Below are 17320 nucleotides of genomic sequence, written 5' to 3' on the forward strand. Positions count from 1 at the left end.
GTTTATCTCGATCTTCGAATATCGCGATTATTGTTTTATATTCAAGGTATTCCATCGTTTATATGTAGATATTTTATGCAGCTTATGACTGCCGGGAATGAAATAGTACCGCGGCGGTGATTCGTTTCGGTAATGTTTTATGATTCGATGGAATATAATTCCCGTTTGATATAATCCCCAGCGTATTTCCGCGCGCCCCGGATTCATTTGCGTATCCCCTAGGTGCAGTAGTGATGCACCTGACCCTAAATCGTGTCCAAACACTGCTGAGGCCGCAGGAGCAGCAAGGGCGCACGTGTGCATTCTGCGCGATGCATCCCGTTTGTACGTGCGCCCTGTTCGCTGGCGTTGCATCTATTAATACGAACGGATAGTGTCAATACCATAAATTTTGTCGTTCGAAACGACGGGCACGCGACGCGGCGAATGTACAATGCAATGGCCAGAGCCAAGGGATGGCTAAAGAAAGGCTGGAATAAAAAGAGCCGGATTTAACGTATAACAAAAAATATCGGATACCTTTGACGCTGAGAGAATAAAATTTGTATTGTTATATATCTCTCTAAATTTCTCCACACGTTTGCGAGCAACGTGCATAGCGTACAGATGCCTCTTTGTTGTCATTCAGTTGCGACGTGCACCAGAAAAACAATTATGACGCTGTAAAAATTACTCGCCAACATGGTCAAACGGCAAAAAGTGCATATGATGAAAGTGCATCATTAAGGTCATAAACCTTCTTGCGTTTTCTGACTATTTGCAGACTTTGAGAGTAATTATAGTTCAACGAACGTCGAACAAAAAAGAGACGCTTTACAAATATTTTGAAGTTTTATTGCAAACGTCACAGTAATTATGTGACTTATGGAATATTTCGCACATCAAAAATCTAGTCATTTCTTTCAGTAATTTACTTCTCTTTATGGTACAAAAATTTTCATGAATCTCAAAAGAACATTTACGAAAAATCATGTATGTGAAACGACAAATTTAATTTTAGTAATGTGAACGTCATAAATTACTTGAAAGTTAAAGAAAAAATTTGTTTTGTTTATTGATTTATATATAACCTGCTGTGCATAGGATTTTTTAATATTAACCAAAAATTTTATGAATGTTATGTTATGAAAGTTTAATTATAAAATTACAATGTACGTTTAAGCTTTAAAATTGAAATATACTTTACAAGAGGTATTAATTTTCACGTTACAACTTTTCACAAATCAAGTACTTTCTATTTTATTCAACTACATTGTGCCTTGTGCGACAGATTTGAAAATAATCAGTCTCCAAATTGAGAGTTTGAACCGGAACTTTTCGTTATTATTCCGTTGCGGTATATGTAAAAAAAATCAATCAGAGAACTCTTATAAGAGTTCTGCATTCGCTGAATCAATCAGCTACTGACAGCTAATAACGAAAATTTAGTAGCCGTTCAGCTAAATTCTCGCTAAGTAGTTCAATTAGCTCTAAGTAGATCAGTCAGGCAACAACCGAGACTGACCCATCACGCATGACTGTCATTCTCGCACAAAATCGGTCATCCGTCCCATTGTTAGCATAGAGATAGCTTACTCCAGTATGTATGGAACTCATCGAAATCAATCGATCGTAAAATTTACAAACGTACATTCCGACAACGTATCCTCGCCATAGCTGAAAAAAAAAACAAACTGGTCATAATGATCGCGACACGATAATCGAGGACGCGGGTCGAGCATTTAATCGCTTTGGGTGCTATTCTCAAACCTTGTAGAATCGCGGTCCCGTGCAAAACAAGCGGCGTGAAATAACGTGTGCCCGACTGGGCGAACACCGTTTACAAAGTTTTATTAATCTAATTGTGTACAGCGCCGATAAAAGCGTTCCCCTGTTCGGCACGCGATTAAACGTGCAGCGGATAGACGATGGCAAGAGAGAGAGAGAGAGAGAGAGAAAGAGAGAGAGAGAGAGAGAGAAGGGGGGAGGAGGGTGAAAGAGTTTCACATGCTGGAATATAACTTTCAACAAATTACAAGAACTGGCCAAAAGTAAACCGCATCGCGGTCGCACTATTTTGCAGAGAGGACAATAACGTACGTCCGAGTGTGTTTAATTTACTTTAAATCGGTCAGTTGCGTGATCGGGGTAAGCCCACTTACGGATAATTAATACGCCACCATCCACCGACCGTGTGCGTTATTGCTAATGTTTACCGAGCTATTTGGGGTGAGCATAATTTAATTATCGCTCATCTTCCGCCACTCTTTTTGTTATTACACGTGTTATCGCATTAGCAGCAGATTACTTCCCACCGATTTAACTGAACGACATAAAATTTATAAAATGAACTTTCTCTAAGTTTCTAGAGATCTTAATCCTATTTTCTCTCCCTTTTCCAATACTAAAGAAAAAAGATAAAGTTTTCGATGTATTTATTTATTATTATACATTGTCAAGCGATATAGATAAAATAGTTACAGTAACAATACATGTAACAAAACATATATTATACATTTTTATATTCCCTATGTCTATCACTTTCAATCTTTTAATATTCAGCAATTGTTTAGCTAATTTAAATGTAGGCAAATAATTATATAATTAATGAATCAAATATTTGACTAATATTTTAATCAGCGATAATACATTAAGGTAAGGAGAAATACTATAATTATTATCAAAATAACTATTAAAATTGAAATAAAACTGCTAGACTTTAAATCGATATGTTTGAAGTTAGATATGCATAGCAATTTGTATACAAAGTTGCGTTTTATTCTAAAATGTTTTATTTATTTATAGATTCTAATGAATTGAAAGTCGATGTTTGACTAAGAAATTTGTCCAAATATTATCCTTTGAATATACTTTAATTTATTTTCAATTTTAAATTTATAAATACTTATAATACTTACTAATAAGTAATTAAACATTGTATTAATACTCAAGCAAGGTCCATTAAGATTACGTGAAAAAGAAAATTATTTGCATCTCTCTGTAGCAGCCAATTCGCTATTTAAACTTTAATTTTGAATCGTTTGTAATTAAAAAAGAAAGAATTTAGCTTTTAGAAGCTTCTTCTTATGTCTTAAATTTCCGATAAAATGTCAATGTTTGCGCATGCTGCTTGTCTGCATATGTTTTATATACAGTATTTGTATACCAAACAAAGTTAATTTAACGATAGTACATTGACGAGTTAAAGACGATAAGGGTTCGATAAAGGGTAGCTGATATAATGAACGAGGTACTAATGAACAAGAGGAAGAGATGTTTGACGAACACCGCAAGACTATCCTACGATTGATTTGCAAACCGTCACCGCATACAACGCGCAGGGTCCTAATCAGAATTTATGCGACCAAGCCAAGCGGAAGTGGCCGATGCATATGCATCGGATGTAATGCGTTTGCTTAGTTTCCGGAGGGGACACGACGGCGGTTCGTCGATGTTTACAGACCGGCCGCAAGATTTCGGATCTTCATGACACTCTGTCATGACAAGTCGTCGTGTCCTCAGAAACTCAGATCTCTCGCCCTCTGCTCTTCCATCTCTCGTGTCTTCGTCGTTTTATGCGGCGAGCGTTAATTGATTCTCACACTAAGACACTTGTGTCTTATAGTTTGACGGTGTCTCGTAAATTTCACCATCGTTTCTGCACTTACAAGGATTGACATTAATGACGTTGAGGCGCTTTGAATTTGATAATAAAATCCTTGCATCTTAACAAGAAATATAAGAAAATAAAATCGAGCTCGCATGACATTATTGACATTCAACTCCTATGGTCTAATTTTTTGCAGTTTTTGACAAAATAATTATGATTAAAAAAGATAATAGGAGATGATAACATTTATCTTGTTAAAACAAAAATAACTTTATTTTTAGAAAATACACACACACACACACACACACACACGCACGCACGCACACGCATACACACGCGCACACACGCACACACGCACACACTGACAATGTCTCAATTTAGAGATTTAAGAGATCGCATTTAACATACAGATATAAAGCGTATCAGTTAATTTATTGTAGTATTAATATTATTGATCAATTATTGGATACCATAATAATATTTATATAAACGCTGTATAATATGTTTTGCAATTGTAAAAAGAAACAAAATAAAAGATAAATAAGAACACACACGGAGAGAATTTTTTCTTAGAGCTTATCCAGCAAATATAATAGTCGAGGGACTATCATTGTATTTCCAAGAATTTTTTTTAATGTATTATAAATGTCTGATTTATTAGTAAAACTACAATAAAGTATAATATAAGTTTAATTAATTTTACTGAAGTGTATGGTAAAAATATTGTACCACAACTACCATATTTTTGGGCTAAATTTTAAAACAAAATTCTCTCCGTGTACAATACACTATTATCTATTCCTAACATACTACACTAGACGCGCACTAGATGCAAAAGTATAATCATAAGCAACATAATGATTGTTAAAATGCATGACGATTCTATATCGAAAAACACCAAAGTTACATTACCTACTTTGAAATATTTAATAAGCCTGCCATTATTATTATAGACTGTATAATGAGGGCTTTTAAAAATCATATATAGGGTATGTCCCAAATTTAAATGGCCAAACTTTGGGAGTATGTAGGGAATCGCTAAACTAAAAAAAATTTAGGAAACTACGCTTTAGGAAATTTTTGTTGAATCTTTGAATTTTAAACAAAATGTTTGTACATGTTATTCATCGCACGTATTTTGTGTAATTTACAAGATCAATATAATGCTCGTAGTAGATTGGTGGGTTAAAGATGATAAGGCAGTTGATAGGCAGGTATGATGAACGAGGTTACAAATGAACAAGAGAGAGAGAGGTGTTTGACGAACACCGCAAGACTATCCTATGTCTGATTTGCAAATCGTCGCCGCATACAACGTGTGAGGTCCTAATCAGAATTTATATGACTAAGACAGACGGAAGTGGTCGACATATATCGGTATCGGATGTAACGTTTGCTTAGTTTCCATTGAGGAGATGCGACCATGCAACTGTGATTCATCAATGTTTATAAAGCAGCCGCAAGATTTCAGATTCTCTATAGTGGTCGGCGTTCCTTAGGAGCTCTCATTCTTCATTCTTTCATCTCTTCGTCATCATTTTTTGTGGCGAGCGTTAATTGATTCTCACGTTGAGACACCGTTTCCTTGGTGACAATGTCTCGTAAATTTCACTGTCGTTCCTACGCCTGTAATGATATCCTTACATTGGATCGTTTCAAATTCGACGATAAAATCTCCGCGATGATAAAATAGCAACGGTTATAATATAAAAAAATAAATCGAGCACACGTTACATTATTTAACATTACTGGCATCACACACTCAGATCTAATTTCTCTCGCTTGCAATTTTGATAAAATGATCTGACAGGATATAAAAATTATAATAATAATATGTTTTATCTTAACGGTAAAGCAAAAATAATTTTATCTTAGAAAACATGGTTGAACTAAAAGAGATTTAAGAGATCGCATTTAACATTCAGCATATATATTATAATTAATTTATTGTAGTATTAATATTATTGATTAATTATTGAATACTATAATATTTTATGTAAACACCATGTAACACGTTTTACAATTGCAAAAACAAAAAACAGAAGATATTTCCTATTTCTAAAAATAGGAATGAAATGATAAGATAATGTACTATATGTACATACTGGATGCAAAAGTATAATTATAATAAATGACATTGTTAAAATGCAGCTCTATACAGAAAAACAACAAAGTTGCATTATTTCGAAATATTTAATAAGCCTGCATTATTTCGAAATATTTAATAAGCCTGCATTATTATTATAGATTATAGATTGTGTAATGAGGGCTTTTAAAAATCATATATATATATTGGGCCAAGAAAAACTATAAACTATGTAATTTTCTGCAAGCGATCACCACTGAGCCGTGTACGAAATACATTTCTACCAATACTATTCATTTTCATTATTTTATTGAGTGTAACAGTATAAACAAAAATGGGACATTTTCCGTTCGTTATATTAATACTGTCGATAGCAACTATCAGCTTTGGTGTCAAAATGAAAATCGTGTACAAATGGAAATATCTAGATTATGTTTGGGATAATCCGGAACATAAGGAAGACGCAATAAATTCTGGCAATTATAATGTTAGCACGTGCTTTTTAAACGATGTAGATAAAGCAGATGGTAGGTTAATAGTAAATTATTCTGAATTATACATATTATTATGAATTATACATATATATACCTATATATACATTAATTATATGTTCAATATAAACATATTTTATTGTACACATTTCAATATTGCTAATATAACTGATAGCATTGCTATTTTACATTGAAATTCGCGATGTAGGCATATCTTTCTTAATAAAAGATAAATTCTATAAATAAACCAAATTTTTGCAGACGGTAGAATATTCGCTACTGTACCAAAAATGTTCAATTTTGCTGTGCCAGCTAGTGTAGTGACAGTTAGTGATATAATAGAACCAGGGGGTCCACTTTTACATCCTTATCCAGATTGGTCTTGGTATAATAATAGTAACATGTGTGATAATATTGTAAATGTTTATACAATTCACGTAAGTACTGAGTAAATATTTATACGATTCACATAAAATTTTTTATCCAAATGATTATTATACCTTACATTTATAAACATTCTGATTAAAATAGCCAACATAATAGTATACTTTATGCACATCTATTTCCATACACAATAATATTATCAGTTTGGTGACTATTTGAAATAGAATTTTTACTTTCACCTCAGATTAAATGCAATCACATCTTCGTTCTGGATAACGGCTACGGGTCTGACAATGAAAGCTGTGATCCAAAACTATTGATCTTTAATTTAGAAAATAATACGCTAGTTAAGATTATTAACATCCCACCTGACGTCGCTACTAACGAAACTGGTTCTGGATTTTTAATAACACCTTTTGTTTACCTTCCCGAAAAATGTGAATGTAATCGATTACTGGATAAAATGATTGTTAGTATATCTTCTTTTGATAATTTCATTTTGGTGGTTACAATAATACATTAACTCGGTGTACTGTATTTGTTTAAATATTATTTAGTTCAAATACGTTTAGTATATATTTCGTATATAATATATTTCGTATTCTAAGAATTTAAGTTATTCAACATAAATATAAATACACACAGGTGTTTATATCCGACATGATAGGTTCCGGTTTAGTGGTTTATGATTCGTCTAAAAATAGTTCATGCAGAGTCGAATCTGATTTCATGGGAGCGACTGACTATATTAATATCACCGTAGCAAACCAAACTGTACCTTTTACAGCCGGTATATACGGTTTAACAACCATTCGCGGCGGCAAGTATTTATTTTTTATTTATTTTTATTTATTTTTTTATTTGCTATACAAAAAATATTGTTTCAATTATATCTGAATTTATTACACATGACAAGTATTAAAAGTTTTAAGTGTAACCTTAAACTAATACTTGTATACTCATACTATTTGCATTCACAATTTTTTTTTCTGTTATATTTATATATTATATTAACGTTGCATACATATATAAAGCATAAAAGACCTTTCTGTACATTTTTATATTTTTTTCGTTAATATTTTAGACCTTTTCTATAATCCTTTAACGGAGAAGAAAGTATATAAGATGAAAATAAAGAAGCTACTAAAATGTCCAGATAAAGAAACGGCAAATAATCAAACTAAACTTGTGGGTGAATTACCAATTCAGACAGGACCATTAGCGTCCACAAAATGTTCACTCTTTTCAACCAATTCTCTACAAAATTCCATTCAAGGCACGAACGCATGCAAAAAATTTTATCCTAAGGATATGGTAAGATATTCGAATGGAATTATTTTCTATACCGTTTATAACAATTTATTTCAATACTATCTTATTAACGATAATTTGTGTATTAATACACAATAATAATAGTTCCATCTTTACCGTTGTGAAATGAAATGATTTTAAGGTGGTCTTTGCGCAAAATGACAAAAAGTTGCAAGTTGTAACTGGAATGAAAACTCTACAGCATCATAATGAACTGATGGCGACATCAACTATGATGTACATTACTTACCCTAATGGTATAAATTTAAATAAGACAAATTTTTTTGTCGTCAAGTTCAATTTAACTGAGATACAGAAGAAAATATATTTTAATACTTGTATCAAATCAGAAGAACATAGTGCTTGTACCAAATCAGATTTACATGATGTGATATTATAAGTATTATGTATAATGTTAATATATATAGAATACATAATGTAGAAGATGAGTTTAATGTATAAAATGTAATTAATAAGAAATGTATATATAAATAAATTAATTTAGTTTATTTTTCGACTATCAAATTAATTTCAATTCTCGATAATTAAATAAATTTAAATTTTCGATTTATCTTTTATATTAAACAAATTGCGGTGACATGTTCTCAAAATTAGAATTTACAAACATTTATTTTCGATTTTAAATATGTATACCAGACACAGATGCGCGCACTAGGTGCACGCTATAACTTATTTGAGCACGCACTACATTACTTAACAATACTGAAATTCCACACAGATCTAATTTCTCTCGCTTGCAATTTTGACAAAATAATTGTTATAATTTGAAAGAATATTTTTACCTTACTGGTAAAGCAAAAGTAATTAAACTTATCTAGAATACCTATACAGAACTAAATGAGATTAAGGATTTAAAGGATTGCATTTAACATATAGTGTATGTTTTAATTAATTTACTGTAGCATTAATATTATTGATAAATGAATATTATAATATTTTAAACGCTGTACGATTTATTTCGTAATTCTGAAAAGAGCAGAAACAAAGAAATGGATAAAGTTACAAATGTTATTTTCCATTCCTAAAAATAGGAGTAAATTGATTTTATTGAGATGCAACTAATATTAATACAAGTCTCATAATAAAAATATCATATTTGCTTGTCAAATTTATTACAAATAAGTTAAAAAGTTGCAAATTCGCTTATATAGACCTAAAATATGCACATGTAAAATGATATTATAATTTTCTTATATTTTACGTGCATCTAGCAATATTTAATCAATAATAATAATAAGTATATCTCACTAACTTTTCTTGAACATTGCTCTGAAAATATTTTTAACTTTATGATTATAGCCTCAGTGACAGGTAGAGTAGAAAATTGCATTGTAAGGCGAAACATTTTCACAGACGCAAAACGCATAAATATTGAAAGCACTCTTCGACTCCGTTATTACACATTGTAATATTTTACATAAAGAATGCATAGCAAATTTTAGTGAAACTTTGTATATTTTAGGATAATTTAAAGGTCCTAAAAATTTTAATATGAATCAGTGCCAAGCTACATGAAAAAGGTAAATAAATCATTATTAATAATTATATTATATGTAAGACTATAAGAAATCTATCTATAGTAGAATAAGGAATAGAAATAAAGAAATAAAACAGAAAGAAAACTGTATAAAATATTTAAACCGTTTTCCAAGATCAGAATGTTCGGAGAAAACCATGCAGGTTGTCGAGCGAATGATGAAACGGACATCGTTTCATCTTGTTCGCAGAGATTTATCTATCAAGATTGACGCGCGCGTTTGTCGTATATGTATTTTTGTACACGAAAGAAAAAGAACAGCAGGGTCAGATAGATCGATACGGAGAAAGATCGATGCATATACTATCTAATAAGAAATCACGAAACAAATACCACCGAGAAATCGTAGCATCGGTCTTTTTTTTTTTCAAACATGCTTGAGCACTTCACTCTATGGGATAAAGTAAGAAGATTTGCAAATGGTTTTGCACATGTGAAGAAGGAAAACATAATTCGAGCTCACAACGCTACATGCAAGTCTTTCACGTTAAAACAATGAAATGTTAATATCGATGACAGCGAGGAGTTCCTTCCTCTTCAACCTATTTTTGTCCACATCACCCTCGTTCTTATAATGCTCGGGTTAAGAAATGGAAGCGTAGAAAGCAGTTTCATTGATACGCTCGTTAGAGAGAAAATTGGTATTGACAATCTGATGCAGGCTCATTGATCGATCTGACAGTCGCCGCGAATTTAATGCACCGACCGACACGGAAAGCTGTCCAGCAAGATTTATATCCCAGGATGTCAAACAGACAACGTGCAGTAACGTGCACAAAAGAGCCTGGGGGAAACGAAATACACGAAGGCGTTTACGATATCAAAGCCACCTGGGAACACTGCTCTGAAATGGAACAAAACTTCGATGCTTTCTACTTTATTCCTTCTCTCTTTCCCCTAGTATACATACAGGTTTCTTCTCCTTCACATAAAAGCAGCTCGATTCCTCGGTTTCATCTATATCTCGCTTCTGCATACACATCGTTTCGATAAGGAGTTCATCCATGAGGAAGCGTCAGCTTTGTGAATAAAAATAAGAACACATACACAGACACGAAACTCGAATTGAGAATCGGAAAGCCACAATAAAACAGGCTATCTCGCTTAATGGAATCATCGATGGCGGGAAAAATTTCCTACGAGACTCTGAAAGTTTGTCTGAAACGTAAACTTCTCGCACACACGTTGCGATTTTCGAACCGATGGCTGTATTTCTTGTATTATTTTTATATATACATAGATAGATCAGTTAATAAATAATCTTAAAGTCAATGGCATACAAAAAAGCTGAAACAATAAGATGTAAGCAGTAAGCAAACCAACATTTTGAATTTGCTACTGCTTACATTATTATCTTACGTTCTCTACTATGATTAGCAGATTCGCTTATTGCTTACGTTTTTTTAAAGTGCATTAGCTTTAATTTCGCTCTCAATAATCAAGGTAAAAATTAAGGAAAATTAATTATTTATTTTCCAACACAAACACCAAGAGTTACATGTAATGTACTTATTAATTGTATAATTTCCCACTCAACATAACGCGTGTTATATTACAGTTATATTGTTGAATAGGAATTAATTATTTTATATGTAGTTTATGTGTGTCTGATGATTCACTCATGCACGTACAATTCCGGAAGAATTTTTTTCGCACTTTGACGAGCAAAAATTTGAAATTAATATCTCAAATATACGTGAATAAGAAAAGAAGAGAATTTTTTAAACTATAATACACTCAGAAAAAAGATGCTTCGATTTAAAGAAGATTTCTTTGATTTAAACATTATTTTTTTAAATTAAATAAAATTAAAGAACTTTTTTTTCTTTAACTATATAGAAATTTTCTTTAAATTTTTTTTGAAGCAACCTTTTCTTTGGGTGTATATAAAAGGTGTTTCTTCTTTCTCGTTGTGCGGAAAGAGAAGGAATGTATCTAAATGGCTATGCGATTTCAATATGTCAGCAGATGTTCGAGGTTTAGCTATCATAAAGGGAAACTTTAAAAAAATAAAGCGAATTTCTCGGTATATTGACAAAAGCAAAGTAAACCGGAAATCTCATAGGAGACGTATGTCGAATTTACGCGTGCAAAGCACGTACACTGGCGAATGCATTGAGAGGAATTTGTTTTACGATCAGGTCAGAATCGTGATCGTATATTTTGTTTCTAATAAAAATCAGCAGGAACTGCGTTCTCTTCTAAAACAAGTTAATAAAATCAAATTTACTTATGAACGTTGGTTAATGCCTATAATTTTGGAAAGACAAAAAATTATTTTGTATTTAAAATAAGATAAGGACATATTAAAGACAGGTGTACAGAATTTCAATAATTTTATTAATTTAGAGAATTTTTAATTATGATGAGAACCAAAATTAACATTTAAAAAGAAGATGGAGGTTTATTTTTAAAATCTTACAGAAAGAATTCTTTTTTTTTTTAATCAAATTTGTTATAATTTATTATATTCTATATATTTCACTGTATTCTTTGTCTTAAAATATGACTATTTCAGCGTCACTGTATAGTGGCTTTTCCGTTCTGTAAAGGTTAAAGAATTCTTACAAAATGGATCTGAACAATCAACTTTTTTTTTTCACACACGTGTCTTCGCAAATAAAGTTTCTGATATAGTAACTGAGTTTGTAAGACGACAAATAGACACGATCCTGAGATCAAAACATTTCAGAAACATACGTGCTCTTCGAGCTGAGAGAACAATCGCGACAAATGCACACGCTGAGAAATTCTGACGGAAATGTCAAGAGAAGGAAGTCACAAAACGTAAAATATCACTCAATGACTCTCACTCGAACAAAGAAGTATGTTCTAAAAATATTCTTCTATGTTCTCAGTAGAAAGCACTTTTCATATACAGAATTCATGAAGTATTTACAGTTCCAAGAGCAAACCGATCGTTTGATTGATTTAATGTTATTATTACATTTAATGTACATTCTTCTATGTTGTATATAGATGCAAATAACAATGATTTATAAAGCTTTTGTTTCTCAACGTCTTAATGATTCTTATATATTTTTAGCTCTCTCTGAAAAAGAATTGGTATAAATAATATTACATTTATATGCGCAAGAGAAAAGAATTTAAAGTAGCTGCCGAAAAAAAAAAATCTTCGAAAGCGTGAAGAAAAAAGTTACGAACAGATGGGAAATATCATCTGAATCGTTAATACTATCAAGGAAAGAAATCCAAAACTGTCATCGCCTGTACAATTGATCATGCTCGTACATTAAACTGTTTTATTTCGATAAATCGCAAACTTCAGGAATCAAGCAAAAATAGTCGCGAGATAAAATATGGATTAGAAAAATTAATTTAATTAAAAATGTTCAGCAAAAACATATCTGTCATAAACGCGAGATGTGACGAGCATTTATATGCATTTGCTTCGTAGAGTTGTTAAAAATATTAATTAAAAGTTTTGCTTTTAATTATTGGATGATACACACAATATAAGCTTCGTATTCATTCGCAGATATCTAGATGTTTTATGAAAAAATCCAATTTTTCAATATTTTTCAACGTTTTCGGTGTGTACAGCAAAATGCAAATTGCATAAAGCGAAATTGTAATTTGCGATTTTTTTTATTCACGTCGACTTTCTATAATGTGATTTTCATATATGCCTGCATTACTAAATCTTTATCTACATTTACATACGCAAACAAAGATATAATTGAAGCTAAAAAAAATTAATATAACTATAACGTCTATAAATAATCTATTACTTCCATATTTAAATATTCCATATATATAATACCTATATATAATTAATTTTATGAACATTATGTATTATTATACTTTTCCTTATTTGATGATGAATTCTTTTTATTTATTAAACTAAAATTGATAACTACGAGCAGGAATTAATGGAATTATAAGCAAAAAGAGATTCATAAGTAAAACTCTCTTACATGTAACTTTGAATTTCCTGATTCAACAAATACGAAGAATTGTATTATATGAAATCACATACCGTCGTGTCACAATAAAAGACAAGGAAAAAACGACAGGTCAAAACACATTTACTCTCCCATCCTCCATCTATACCTAATCATGTGCCGAACACAGTCGAGGAAATCGGTGTTAGGGATTAAAAGGTGTCTCGCAATGGCACTTAGCTCAGTGGAGAGATCATTATTCACGGACATCCCCCATTTCCGCCTGCCACCCGCTATACTCGGGGCGGTTCCGTCCACCCTTCCCGGCATTTATCGCCCATGATCGTTTGTCCGTGTAAAAAGAATCATTAACACGTACAACGGATTTCTTATCCCCACTATTGCACCCCATATCGCTATTTTGCCATGCTACTGTACGCCTCGTGGAATTTGCGACGGCACAACTTTTTTCCTCCTTCATTTTTCTCTGTCTGCTTTATGCTTATACTCTGTGCTTAACGCATTCTTTCCGAAAGAATATATCATATTCATATAAGCTGTCCATCGGTATACCTATTTGTAAAGTACAATGGCAGTAAGTATTCGAATTCCCAACAGCCAATTAAATTAATATGATTACTTTGGAAATTATTTAATCTTCCATTTACTGCAATAATATTTTTACTCTTACACTGAAAGAAAAGATTGGCTGCTGCAGCAAATTAGATAGTAAAATATGGCATAGCATTTTTAATTGATTGCAACAGCCAATTTTTGGTTGCTGCAACCAATTGTTGGTTATGTTAGCTTATCCGCGATATAAATTGTTTTTTTTTTTTGGCATCAATAAGTTATAATCTTCAATTAGATTACATTGAGATTAAATTCAAAAAGAGCCGATTAATTGATAATTAATAATTAAGAGACGTATTAGAAAATACATCGTTTTTAGAAAAACTAAATTGTCCTTTAATCTTATTAAACTGCTATTTTATCTTATAAAATATTTTTTATACAATTATAAGATTTATTATAAATACGAGTATACATATAATTAATTTTATTTATAAATATTTTCAAATATATTCTATAAAAAATAAAATACAGATTTGAATTATTTATTTAGAGCAGGACTTTAACTTACTTATTGCTCGCGTACATTTTACGCTCGTTGCTTTAATATAATTCCTCCTACTATTCATAACTGACTGTGGACGAAGCAAGGGAGGAAATGCGTTTAAGGATCCGACAACCATTTAGAATATTCGCCTTCTTGAGTGAGTGGACAGAAATGGACCATTAATCCGTAATAATACATGGGAGGACTGTTGTGCGTATTGCGAGTATATGCGGGTATAACGTTTCGCAATAGTTGTATCAGCCAAGTTAAACGGAGATAAACCGCGGGTAGTAACATACCATCTTCCATAAATCCAGCCGTAAAAAACCCCGTGATGCTCAGCCGCGTCGCAAACGACGCGGGAGAAATATCGAGAGCCAGCTGCACTTGCGGAGTTTGCTTGTCGCTCCTACATCCATGCGGTTCGTAATATCTACTACCCGGGTGGTACGTAGTTACAACGACACGTCGAACTTGCCGGAAAGTTGGCCCGGAAACTCTCCGTTGTGTCCTCGCGGGAGCAGTCCGGCTGCGGACCATCGTTAAGTTATTTACTGCTCCGCGATTTTATTGAGATCCACCATGGCGTTAAGCTCGCTTTGCGCCAAGGCCGGCACTAAATCGTTTCTCCCGATGCTACGACGTGCTCGCCGCTGGTCCATGGCACTGACGCTTTTGCATGATTCAAGTCATAAAGACGCCAGGGCTTTCGAGCATTTGTCGGTATTAGCAAAGACCGTAAATGATTAAATAATGCAATTTAAATGAGAAAAGTAGAGTAAGAGAAAAAATGAGATACAAAGTGTAAAAAGAATAGGTATTAAATTATGGTTAACGATGCATTATCCATCCTGATTATGAACAGTATAGCTTTTAATATTTAACTAACCTTTAAAAAGGACCTTTTTATGCTAAGAATTTTAAAAATGTCAAGGTAGATTTACAAGATAAAAAGATATTTTTAAAAATGCTAATTATGTCATAATTATCGTGTTCAAAATTATTAAACTCTATCAATTAGCGTTTTTCTAAAAAAAAAAAAAAACAATATAAAAAAAACAAAAAAAAGATAAATTGCCTTTTTTTTTTAATTTCTTAGAATTAGTTGAGATCCATTCGTGCTTACTTTTTTGAAATTTATTGTGCAATTATTTTTAATAAATACTATGTTAGTATGCCATAGTTACAAAAAAATAGGGTCAACGTTAATACGTTATATATAGATTGGCTTCTCCATAAAATCTCGATATTGATTCGATGGAATATTTATGGATCTACTTAAGGAAAAAGATCCTTAATCAAAAATGCATTTCAAAATAAGACTTACAAATTGCAAGTATAAAGGAATGGGAACAAATCTACTTGCAGAAAACTAGTAGAGTTTATCAAAAAAATTCCAGAAATTATAAAACAAAAGCGAAACGTAATAAAATATTGTGAATATTGATAATTTATTAACAAAAATAAAATTGTTAATAAATTTTGTTTTAACCTACATATTAAAAATTATAAAATTTATATCTAATAATTTTGGACATGGCTGTATATTGAAAATTGCTGCAGTTTTTCAAACTATTATTCAAGTAATTAATCAGCAATTAATCAGTAATTAATTAGTATTACAATTTTAAATGGGTAATTAAACATATTTAAACGTAATGCAAAACGCATTAGATTGATTTCAGTTGATAATTAAGTTTCTAGTGGTTATAATTATTATACATTCGTAACACTTGCAAATATTATCTTTATCAAAATAAGTATTGTACAAATTAATAAAATGAAAGAAATATAAACACAGACTACGCTCAAGCGCAGTTTATTTTACAACTGTAGTGAATTTGTAAAGTGTGTAATTTGTACGTTAATTAAAAAATATACATAAACATAAAGAAACTAATACCGTTGTTCACGAATCATCGGTCCGTATAGTTTATTATCCGTTGTAACAAACAGAGCAGTAACAAGATACCGTTTATGTCATTTAAAATTTGAATAGCTATTTTAACCCGTTTTGTTGCTATGTCCATGTTAGCAAAATCCCATCGGCTCTCCGTCTTGAATGCTGAAGATATAACGCAGCGGTAAAAAAAAAGAAAAGATTAATATTCGCTTGTGGTAGCTTCAGAGCTTTCATGGCTGAACATTAATCGACCTGATGTCAGACTTGGAACGCTACCTTGGTGAAAGAGAGAGATGGGTACAACGGTTTCTCGATGATACCAGATTAACAGCAGAAACGTCGCAACCACGATGACCGTTCCCATAACCGTTCTAAATCGTTCTCGGAAGAACAGGTCTTAATATAACGAGTTATAAACAGCGGGCTGCAACGCGATACAATCCTACAACAGTGGGACATGGCGCGATTTTATGCAAAACGACACGGCGAAAAAGGGGAACGTCGAGAGAATGGCGTAAGGATAAAGCCCAGATTTTTATTCATGCTGCCGTCGTGTCGCCATATTTTTATGCAGCCGACTAACAGCGCTCGAGAGATTAATGGGGCTCGACCGGCGTTAAACGTCTTTCAAACCCGCTGCTGTTATTCTTAAAGCTCGGCGTCGGTAAAACGACAATTTTTCTCGTTGCCTGCCAGGATGGAGAATGTCACTCTGTGGCAAGTCCCACATTGATTAAGTAAATACGCAAAAATAGATTAAAGAGAATAGATAAACATAGAAATAGTATTTCGCGAAATATAGATACATTTGTTAAAAATTAAAATTATATTTAACTATAATAAAATAAATGTAAGACTTAATTTTAATTTATGATTTTATTATCAGTCATAGAATGATACTTTACATACTTCTATCAAAAAATATCGAACGCTTAATATTTTTATCTCAAAATAATTTTCTAATGCACTAAAG

The 17320-nt window shown here is 32.0% G+C and overlaps 3 protein-coding genes across 5 annotated transcripts in view; 2 read left to right on the forward strand and 1 right to left on the reverse strand.

The window, feature by feature from the left end:
- LOC108749178 (limbic system-associated membrane protein-like) overlaps positions 1-17320 on the reverse strand; it is a 292256-nt gene that overhangs the window by 266648 nt on the left and 8288 nt on the right. The gene's annotated exons all lie outside the window — the stretch shown is intronic.
- The window catches only part of LOC108749179, a 222782-nt gene that overhangs the window by 46454 nt on the left and 159008 nt on the right, over positions 1-17320 (forward strand). The gene's annotated exons all lie outside the window — the stretch shown is intronic.
- LOC108749157 (major royal jelly protein 3-like) lies at positions 5920-8261 on the forward strand. Its single transcript, XM_018487693.1, has 6 exons — positions 5920-6202; positions 6428-6603; positions 6795-7019; positions 7196-7370; positions 7635-7864; positions 8004-8261. The coding sequence occupies exons 1-6, from the start codon at positions 6010-6012 to the stop codon at positions 8259-8261; spliced, it is 1257 nt and encodes a 418-aa protein (XP_018343195.1). The 5' UTR covers positions 5920-6009.

Source organism: Trachymyrmex septentrionalis, unplaced genomic scaffold (genome assembly GCF_001594115.1).
Source record: "Trachymyrmex septentrionalis isolate Tsep2-gDNA-1 unplaced genomic scaffold, Tsep1.0 scaffold27, whole genome shotgun sequence".
Classification (NCBI taxonomy): domain Eukaryota; kingdom Metazoa; phylum Arthropoda; class Insecta; order Hymenoptera; family Formicidae; genus Trachymyrmex; species Trachymyrmex septentrionalis.